General features: G+C 32.7%; 1 protein-coding gene across 1 annotated transcript in view; it reads right to left on the bottom strand.

Moving 5' to 3' along the window:
* Positions 1 to 1,615: 1,615 nt before the first annotated feature.
* Positions 1,616 to 11,486, bottom strand: part of LOC117100461 — a 31,110-nt gene continuing 21,239 nt past the window's right edge. Inside the window, exons 3-9 of the mRNA XM_033240163.1 lie at positions 10,173 to 10,227; positions 9,370 to 9,621; positions 8,654 to 8,953; positions 6,678 to 6,763; positions 2,473 to 2,509; positions 1,876 to 1,974; positions 1,616 to 1,776 (exon numbers count right to left, since the gene is read on the bottom strand). Coding sequence (XP_033096054.1) covers positions 1,616 to 1,776; positions 1,876 to 1,974; positions 2,473 to 2,509; positions 6,678 to 6,763; positions 8,654 to 8,942 — 672 coding nt within the window. The 5' untranslated portion in view covers positions 8,943 to 8,953; positions 9,370 to 9,621; positions 10,173 to 10,227. The remainder of the gene's footprint in view (positions 1,777 to 1,875; positions 1,975 to 2,472; positions 2,510 to 6,677; positions 6,764 to 8,653; positions 8,954 to 9,369; positions 9,622 to 10,172; positions 10,228 to 11,486) is intronic.

The raw sequence follows: 11,486 nt of genomic DNA, 5'->3' as shown, positions 1-11,486 counted from the left end.
GACTAACGCCTTAGCTACACTTACACTAACATAACATAACGAAACGACCAACGACACGAAAAAATGCGCTCAGTGTTGAAGAATATAAACGACACGATGATAATAATGTCGTTGTCCTGTCGTTATCGTGTCTAGTGTAAATGTAGCTTCATGCTGCGCCACACTCTTCTACGTGCACTGCTGCAGTAGTAGTACAGTAGTAGTAGTGAGTAGTGGTAGTGAGTAGTGGTAGTAATAGTACAATAGTAGATAGCAGCAGCAGTAATAGTAGCATAGCAGGGGCGGATCCAGAGTTGTCCGAAAGTGGGCCGGATGAGACAACACTACCCAGGGGGTGTCCGAAAATAACCTCTAAGGCGTTTTGGGCGACCAATTATATTTTCTTCCTTTTATCTTTTTTTTTTTTTAACTTTCCAAAAGAGAGGCCGCGATCGGCCCGGCCCCTCTAAATCAGCCCCTGAGTAGCAGTAGCAGCAGCAGAGTGGCAGTAGCAATTCGGTGGTAGTATTAGTAGTAGTAAGAGTAGTAATAAGAAATTCTAAGTTTTCTATTATTATGTTTGATTATTATATTATTATTATTATTACCATTACCATTATATTATTATATTAGGCCTAAAATTATATATATACATACATATATATATAATATGTGTATATATATATATATGTTTTATATATATATATATATGTATTATATATATATTATTGTATATAAATACAATAATAATATTATATAAAATATAATATATGTATTTATATCTGTATATATCATATCATATCATTATTTTTTTTTTAATTAAAAATCACTTTTTTAATAAATACATGGAAAATACAATAATTGATAAAAGGAAAACATTTAGAATATTCCACAGGATAACATTCCTATGAGTAGTAAGTAAAGTAAATTAAGTAAATGATAAGGGAGGAGACAGAGTCCAAACAGATCACAAAGGAAACAAGACAGAAGAGGAAAAGAACAAGGAGACAAAACATTACAGATAAAAAGAGAAGACAAGCATATCAAATTATTGTCAATGCCGTATCCAGCTATTGGAACAGTTGGGACAGTCCCACACAATATTACAGACAAGAAGAGAAGACAAGTATATAACGTTATAGCCTAGTACCGGTACTGTATAAAGTGAATTATTATTAAGAATATAAAAATTATTAATTGCGATTATTAGTTATTGGATATTAAATGGAAAAATATAGATTTCATTCTTTAAGAAATATTGCACTTACAAAAGAGGAGGCTCAGCCCAGACGTACGTGTGTTCATTTTTGGCAGGGAAAATGGACACAGATGAATCGCAAGTTTAGAAAGGTTGTCTCGAAATACTTTGAAACGTATAGGCTTATTGCACAGGAATATAGAAATGTTCATTAATATTTGAAATCTTCATCAGAGTATGGCTTATTGATCAATATGGCTTATTGATCACATTAAAATTATATTATTGTTTGATGGATGAAACGGACGAAGCTTTAATTTTATCTTAGCTTGTGAGTGCAACTTAGCTCAGAAGGCTAAACTGGTGGTAGCCACTGTGTGTGCGCTGTGACCGTGGAGATATCTTGGTCCCCGGTTCAATTCCCTTCGTCTATGTGCATTATGGCCCATGTGCACGATGAACAAACGCAGTACACTCTTCGGAAAAGAGTAGGGTTTGTCTCCGGTGTACTGCCAAATCACAACCCCCAGCACCACACTGGAAATAAGTCTTCTTCAGTCTTTCGTGGTTTATCCAAATAATTCCATTTATCCATCCAACTTATTTTCAAAAATATTTGAAATCTTCATCTGAGTATGGCTTGTCGATCGATTAATAATATATACCAAGGTAAAGAAAATAATGGTGAAAAAAATTACCTTCTACAGGGGACACGTGAGCGGGTAAGTACAGTGTAGTAGTGTATTCACCTCCTGGTATGCGCAGTGTAGTTGCTGTATTCACCTCTAGGCGATATTCTGTCAATATAATTACATAACGTTTTTACCCAAATGTCATTAGGCAATCATCACCGACCTTCGAAAATGTAATTTCAAAGGTTAACATGATTTTAATCAACACAATTGCATTACAAAATCAAAATTATATAAAAAAAAATTTTAATTATACTATAAAATGTTTTATAAAATTGGAAAACAAATAGTACTCTGCGTGTCCTACAAGAATTTGCGTTTTGAACTGGCACTGTTGCTATTAATAATTGCAGACCTACGTAGGCATACGTTATTTCATTTTTCATTTTATTTATTTCCAAGAACCTCCCGAAAGAGAAGCAAGTTTGTACAAATTGAATAAAATACAACGTGAAGGCAAAATGTTTAAAAAGGCACTAAAAATAGGTTATGGTCTTGCGTAATGTAATTACACAGATTCCCACGTACAGTGGGCTTTGGCGCGTCTTTTGTGGCAAACGCAAAGACCGCAATGTGTATAGACAAATAAAATAATTTGGCTACCTTGCGAGCAAATTTCTTGATATTCATAGTTGGCATTCTAAAAAGAAAGAGAAAATGTTTAAAAAATCAACATAGGCCATTGGTACCACCTTTTATTAAATATTAAAATATTGTTGACACTGTCGAATGAACTGATTCTGATATTCTGTCAACACTAAATTCGCATGATAGTAAATTCTTAGCGAACGCACGTTTCAATGAAAAGTTAATACATTGTAGTGATAGCCTATATTTCATTATTACAGTAACATAATCACTTTATATTACAATTATTTTCAATTTTAACTAACTTATTCTAACTCCTATAGCGGGACGGGACATTTTGTCATTGCCCAAATGTCGGACCTAATCTGGGGGGAGAAGGTTTGCCACAGGGGCAGCAAATCGTTTAATTTTAATAATAATAACAACAAAAACAGCAATGAATAATAATAATGATAATAATAATAATAATGATAATAATAAATGGTAATAGTAATGATAATGATAAATTGTAATAAATACTAGTACTACTATATATAGGCCTATGTGTGTATACATATAAATATTATATTGAAGAGTGGGTTAGACATGTATGCTCCAAGTGAAATATAATGCAAAAGCAATTAAATGAAAAAACGGTGTACAATCATTGAAAGTTGACTTGCGGAACACAAATTTATTAATATTAGGCCTATATATTATTTATATATATATAATAATAATATATACATACATACATAGGCCTACACACACACACACACACACACACGTACAAAACACATACTCTCATACATCTTGCAGACAAAACACACCCACCAACATACCAGAACAACACACGTTTTTTTATTTCTTTACCATATATTTTTATGTACTATATATTTTCTATATCTATATTTTTATGAATGTTTTGTGAAAAGAATATAATTAGTTGGAGACAATTATTAAAAGTTTATTATACAGTCAAACCAAATAGTAAGTTTATGAAGTTCCTAATTGACTGTTCTGATAATATAGTTAAAATCATAGTGGGAATAAAAGAAATTGACGTTGTATGTTATAAAAGGATAAAATACTTGTAAAATTTAAAATATCATTTATGTAAATCACATATAGCACAGACCCAAAGATTGATCGTTGTGGTGTAGGCCTACTTGAGGTACACCACAAACGAAATTCGGAATGATTAGATTTAGAGTTATTGATGTCAGTAAATTGTTTACGACCACATATACAGTACGGTATAACTTATGAACAGATTCAGGGCTGTGCCTCTGATGCCGTAATGTTTTAGTTTATTTAAATAAAATACAGTGATTTACTGTACAGCTTCGAAAACCTTCGACAAGTCAATGAATACGCCAATTGCATATTCCACATTAACACTGTAGCATTACTTAAAGAGAAGCGTGTTATTGACAATAGAGGAAAGTGAGGATGAGTTGATTATTTAATTTTCGTGGGGTGTTATGAGTGCTTTTTTTACTCAAATCAATATTGAAATCTTCAATCAAAAAGCCGGTTTTATGTTCAGTATTAACATTACTTAAGCCTGAATCAAATACTTGGTTAAATAGATTTATATTAGAATGTGGTGGCCGATATACGGTACCATGATGATATTTTTTGTATTTTCGTTACCGATTTCTAAAAATAAGCTATCGGATTCATCATCATTGATATGCAGATCGTTTCTAATTTCTAGTGGACAATTCATGTAGGCCTACATACATACCTCGCCACCGATACGGTCAATACGTTCACTTTGGTGTAAAATGTATTCAGCAAGTGCAATCAGCGCGGTAGCGCAATTTAAACTGAGCCAAGATTCAGAAAAACAGAGTACATCAAAAGAAATCTTTATTTTATCAAAATTCTTAGGTAAACTACGAGAGTTCATGTGAAATATGCTAAAGGTATATTTGGCGTCTCCGTTAAGAGATTGCGAGTTTCCTAATTAGAGAGAGTAAACCATTCAGTGGTTTCATTTTCTGGTGGCATTGCATAAAATTACCATTGTCATTTAACTCATTAAAATGATCATAGGATTGTAAGAGAACATATAAATTTAGTGCGAGTGACAAACAACAAACAGAAGACAAAACAGACAATGCACTGTTAAAAATGTCTGGATCCAACAGATGTATTTGCATACACACAGTGATAGTTGATGTGTATATACAAACTCTGTAATCGGCAATTCTATTGAGTCGGAGTGACAGACATTTATCGATAAAAACAAATCACCTGTAAAGCTCAGTTTCCATAGAATCGCTCATCCTATCGGCGACAGTCGCCGAAATTTGTCGGGAATGCTGAGCCTGGTTCAACTTTGCCGATTGCGTAGTTGACGAATCGGTGTGCTTTCACGATTGCGTCAGGGCAGCAAGAAACAATGCACACTGATTCATCTGCAACGCAATCGGCCTTCTCGACCATTGTCGGCGCGACAGGGTGAGCGATTCTATGGATATTGAGCCGGTGACACCTATTCGTTTACAGAGCATTTTCGAGATATTCTGAGGGCATACTCCAGCTCTAGTCCTAAGGATAGTCAAATCCGAGATATAGACTGCAAATTAACACATAATAAAACTCATTCACACGAGACTACCTTTTCCTCATTAACAGATCATAAACATTTAACGTTTAAAAATAATGTTAAGCACATACCTGTTCAGCAAAGATTGCATTAATCTCATTATTATTATCGTTACTACGTAAGTGACATGGAAGGTTAGACACCGTTGGAAAGGTACCTGTTATAGATTGAAAATACGTTTATTACTAATGAACAAGATTGTACGACACTTGTAATAACAAAAGAAATGATAGTAATAGGAAGTATCATGTTAATTATTGGAGTGAGGCTTAAGAATTCCAAACTGTGGAACACATTATTACAGTAAACTACTGTAAAATTCCAAAATAAAAGACTAATATTATTACCAATATAGGGCCTATAGCTATTTAATATTAAAAATAGAATTATTAATAATATCACCATTATCGTTAAATACTTAATTACACTAACACGATCAGTGTTGCGTGTTTCATTAACATTTGACAATTAACAAATGTATACTAATTAACAAGTGTATAATGTAATATCTGTCTCTTATACACATCTAGATGTGTATAAGAGACAGGTGTGTATACATATAAATATATATTGAAGAGTGGGTTAGCATGTATGCTCCAAGTGAAATATAATGCAAAAGCAATTAAATGAAAAAACGGTGTACAATCATTGAAAGTTGACTTGCGGAACACAAATTAGGCCTATATATTATTTATATATATATAATAATATATACATACATACATATGCCTACACACACACACACACACACGTACAAAACACATACTCTCATACATCTTGCAGACAAAACACACCCACCAACATACCAGAACAACACACGTTTTTTATTTCTTTACCATAGATTTCTATGTACTATATATTTTCTATATCTATATTTTTATGAATGTTCTGTGAAAAGAATATAATTAGTTGGAGACAATTAATAAAAGTTTATTACAGTCAAACCAAATAGTAAGTTTATGAAGTTCCTAATTGACTGTTCTGATAATATAGTTAAAATCATAGTGGGAATAAAAGAAATTGACGTTGTATGTTATGAAAGGATAAAATACTTGTAAAATTTAAAATATCATTTATGTAAATCACATATAGCACAGACCCAAGGATTGATCCTTGAGGTGCACCACAACGAAATTCGGAATGATTAGATTTAGAGTTATTGATGACAGTAAATTGTTTACGACCACATATACAGTACCTGTAAAGCTCGGTTTCCATAGAATCGCTCATCCTCTCGGCGACAGTCGCCGAAGTTTGTCGGGAATGATGAGCCTGGTTCAACTTTGCCGATTGCGTAGTTGACGAATCGGGGTGCCTTCACGATTGCGTCAGGGCAAGCTAGAAACAATGCACACTGATTCATCTGCAACGCAATCGGCCTTCTCGAACATTGTCGGCGCGACAGGGTGAGCGATTCTTGGATATTGAGCCGGTGACACCTATTCGTTTACAGAGCATTTTCGAGATATTCTGAGGGCATACTCCAGCTCTAGTCCTAAGGATAGTCAAATCCTAGTTATAGACTGCAAATTAACACATAATAAAACTCATTCACACGAGACTACCTTTTCCTCATTAACAGATCATAAACATTTAACGTTTAAAAATAATTTTAAGCACATACCTGCTCAGCAAAGATTGCATTAATCTCATTATTATTATTGTTACTACGTAAGTGACATGGAAGGTTAGACACCGTTGGAAAGGTACCTGTTATAGATTGAAAATACGTTTATATGAAATTACTAATGAACAAGATTGTACGACACTTGTAATAACAAAAGTAATGATAGTAAGTATCATGTTAATTATTGGAGTGAGGCTTAAGAATTCCAAACTGTGGAACACATTATTACAGTAAACTACTGTAAAATTCCAAAATAAAAGACTAATATTATTACCAATATAGGGCCTATAGCTATTTAATATTAAAAATAGAATTATTAATAATATCACCATTATCGTTAAATACTTAATTACACTAACACGGTCAGTGTTGCGTGTTTCATTAACATTTGACAATTAACAAATGTATACTAATTAACAAGTGTATAATGTAATAATGTTGATCAATAAACGTCATTAACATTCCCTGAAACGATCGCGTTTCTTGAATATGCTAAATGTCGCCAGCATTTAATTGTATAATAATGAACACTTCAATACATGCAATGGAAAACTTAATGAAATCGATATAGGCCTTGGCCTATCACAGACAATTTTCAGACGCATTAGGTGTGAAATAACACTCTCGATCGAGATCTAAGGCAAAATTAAAGAGTAAAAGGATAGATTACGTCTCTACTCAAGCGCGAAAAGCACTACCATTCTCTAACATTTTAACAGACTATAGTGTGAGGGATTCAAATCGAATTGGTTAACAAATCTATGGAGTTCTGTAAAAATTATTATAGAGAGATCAGTGGTAAAAATTCTATAGGTAGGATTGGTTCTGATTTATTCGGTGTAAACACCAAGGATAGCCCACGAAAGTCTAAAGAAGACTTATTTCCAGTGGGGTCCTTCTACACCGGAACACAACCCCTACTCTTTTCCGAAGAATGTACTGCGTTCTTGTGCACATGGGCCATAAATGCACACGGGACCAACTGCTTAAACGTCTCATCCGAAAGACGGTGCGCTATTATTTAGTAACTTGTACTACAGCCATCCAGCTGAGCACAGGGAGAAGCCGCGATAGGTATTATGCACAATTAGCGATAATTATTCGCTATTGGAGAATGTTATTGTGTGGTAGGTTTTTATATGTTGGGCTGTCTTTTTCATGATGCCAACTATAGCCGATACTAAAAATCAGAGCCTTACATAAAGTAAGTATAGTAAAACATGCAAAGCATGTGTATGTCAATTTATGTATTCCTCATGCTTAGGATTCTAGAAAAAATATAAATAGTTAAGTGGTTGGCGCAGCATGGTATACGGTACATACAGTAGTATACACTCTCCCTCTTCTAGAATTTACGTTAAATGTTGTCATGAGTCTGAGAAATTATGGGATTTGACAGTTTCCCAAAGAATTCAAATTATTTGTAAAGGTTAAATACCATTACCATATTCTTTCACAACCATCAGGTAATACTGATTTTTGAAAACGTGGCTATCATCACCCTTTAAGTGGTTTTTGACACAGAGACGAGAAATAAAAATGAAACTCAAATTTGTTGGCATTTAAAAATGTGTAATTGAAACCCATTGTCAATTACAAGTCATGCACATATATACATATTAAAATCATAAAACGTTGAAAACAAAGACCAATAAACAACAGTTGAATCAGTTTAGATTAGATATACCAATCGTTCTAAAAGACCCACTTTTCATTAAATAAATCATCTTTTTCAGGTTTTTGGTCAACCGTATTTTAATTCGCTACAATGCCACGTTTGTTATGTCTAAGCGAAGGTTTGGAAAGATAAAATATTTTGCCAATTAAAAATGAATTGCAGAGCACCTGAGTATCAGTGTATTGTAGTGAATAAAAAAAAGAATATTCGAAAGATTTAATGTAAAGCCAGAGGTGTTAAAAATCCACTTTTTGAGATACGATCAAATGTCTTTAACCCGTTAGTAGTTGCCTACCTTCCTCGTTATTGGTTGAGTAACTCTCAGTAGTGGCCTTAGATAAAGATGTACCGCCTGTTCTTATTTCAAGTGTGGTCCAGTTGTATTTCTCATTAGTTGTATAACTCTGAGTAGTGATCCTAGATGAAGATGTTATTTTAAGTGTGCTCATATTGTGTCCATCATCAGTTGCATAATTTGTGGTCTGCCCAACAGTGGTTGTAGGCCTGTATTTTTGGGTAGTGAAGGTAGATCTATCGGCTGTTGTCACCTCTACTGTGGTCTGCTTTCTGGATGTCGATAGCATTAAATCAACACCTGTTTATAAAGTTAGTCAAAGTTTGCTTATGATATTGCGTATACTGTATATTGAATCCAATTTGAGTAAATTGATTTCATACTATACGGTATTATGACTATGTATATTATACAAAATTTTGGGAGTTGAGGATTTTGTTAGAAATAAGAAAATAGGGCCTATAGCCTATGTAGGCCTACATATGTTTTGTATATGTCGACATAATAGAGACATAACATTTATTCAACACGAATATTTCTGACACGCATGTGTCCTTCCTTAGCGTAAGTCGTATGAATGAGAAATACAAAATACAATCCGATGTAAAAAAAAAAAGAAGATGTATCGCCTGTTCTTATTATATGTATATGTATATATGTATATATACATAGTATATGTATATATATATATATATCCAGTTAACATGGATACGCACATGTATATGTAAGAGTCACTGATTCGTGATCATGTACACCACAATTTTCAATGAAGTCTGTATCTGATAGATGACACGCGTCCTCCCCGCTACAACTGGTTCGCGCTAAATCCGTTACGCACTGGCCGTGTTCACACCTATCAATTACATCTCCGCAATCATTGCGCTTATGGTGACACGCCTCTACGGTATGGATATCGATATACTGCTCCTTGGTGCACTCAATATCAATATTAGCAACTGGACAGGAAACTAATAACGAGAATCGTAAAATAGAAAGAACTCTATAAAGTGATCAAGCATAGATGCAAATGTATAATTTCTAAACATAGGCCTACTGAATAATAATTAAGCTTGAATAGGATTAATGTTAGAATTCAATGCAGTATATAAATTATAATAGTAAAAGCAAACCAACGATTACTTCCTTTAAAATGTTAAAAAACAATCCCAAAAAATTAGATTATAATTTTATCGGCCTTCAAGTCTAAAACGCCATGTGGCAAATAAGTGCCATGGCTTATTGATATATTGGCAATTAATACAATAGTAAATATATATATATAATTATATATATATATATAGGCATATATATATATGTAAATATATATATATATATAAACACACACACACACACACACACATTACATTCATACACATTACCATCTCTCCAATTTTATTTTTGTAATTCATTATTTTGCTTCTCAATGTAGGCTTTCATTAAAAAAAAAACTACATATAGGCCTACGTACACACAGAGGCCTATATGAATATTAGACTTGCAGAATTTTATTATAACTTACACTCCTCTGTTGTATTAGGCCTAGTAGTAGTAAACGATGATACTCTCAAGATAACCTGTAAAAAAAATAAAATAAGATTAATAAAATGATAATAAATAAAAGTTATATAGGCATATACTGTATTGTAATATATTCTGTTTTTATGGGTATGTTTTTTGTGAAGCTGGGTGGTCGAGTACTTCATACTTAATGTAACAGTGATTAGGTTCACTTTTGAAGTCCTGCCCGAACACCCAGTGGATTGTTTTGTGAATGCTTGTTTTGGCAATAAAAGAATAAGAATAAGAATAAGAAAAGCCACATTTCTAGTAGTGTAAAAATAATATGTAACACAACAAAAACACAATATAATAATAATAATAATAATAATAATAATAATAATAACAATAACAACAACAATAATAATAAAAATAATAACAACAACAACAACAACAACAACAACAATAATAATAATAATAATAATAATAATAATAATAATAATAATAATTTAAAACATTACAAACACATTATGCTTATATAAATTATATACTTCATTTTCATTCGTATATAAAAAAAATTCGGTTACTGTCTTAGCACTTGAGTCCACTAAAATTTAAAACAATTCGAACCACTTCTTTCCGGTTTTCTTGGGCAACGACTCTCAAAAAATTGTTTGTTAGAAACTATTGATACCAGGGTAAAAGAAAATTAATATATCGAGAAATTATTCCTTCAATAATATATAAAGGAAATATATTATTTTTATGAGGATGGCGTGTTAGTGCTTTTATATCTTCATGAAAACTGATCAAGCTGTTATTGATTGTGTTGCATTGTTTCTTAAATTCATTAGCTGTTGAATCTTTCTTTTGGCAATATAATTATATAAATTTTCTATATAGTTATATAATCTCAGTTAGTAGTGTGTGCCTATAGGGGCCTACAGTACATAGGCCTATATAATACATATGATATTATGTCTTATCACAACACATATCACATCATAATATACCATACTATAATTATCATATCGAATTAAAATATAACAGTCCGACAAATCTACGTCTAAATTAATTTTTCAGAAGTACTGCTGTGGTTTGGAATACCCTACTAGAAAAGTTGTGACTGCCATTATAAATCTGCTCCGGGGCGGGGTGCCACTGGACCAACCAGCCACTCAAACATACACAAGTCATAAGAAATTTGCCCATACAACACTGAGGAAACGCTAAGTTTCAAATCCAAGAAGGTTTTCCTGGAGTCTAGTAAGTAAATTACGTTCATGTACTGACCCTAAACGAACAAAACTAACATTACTATTGTAAAATAGTCCTA

The sequence above is a fragment of the Anneissia japonica genome, unplaced genomic scaffold (genome assembly GCF_011630105.1).
Source record: "Anneissia japonica isolate Jap-2015-1 unplaced genomic scaffold, ASM1163010v1 scaffold685_len2926416_cov193, whole genome shotgun sequence".
NCBI lineage: Eukaryota > Metazoa > Echinodermata > Crinoidea > Comatulida > Comatulidae > Anneissia > Anneissia japonica.
The sequence above is the reverse complement of the archived record's forward strand: the minus strand, read 5'-3'. Positions and strand labels throughout refer to the sequence as shown.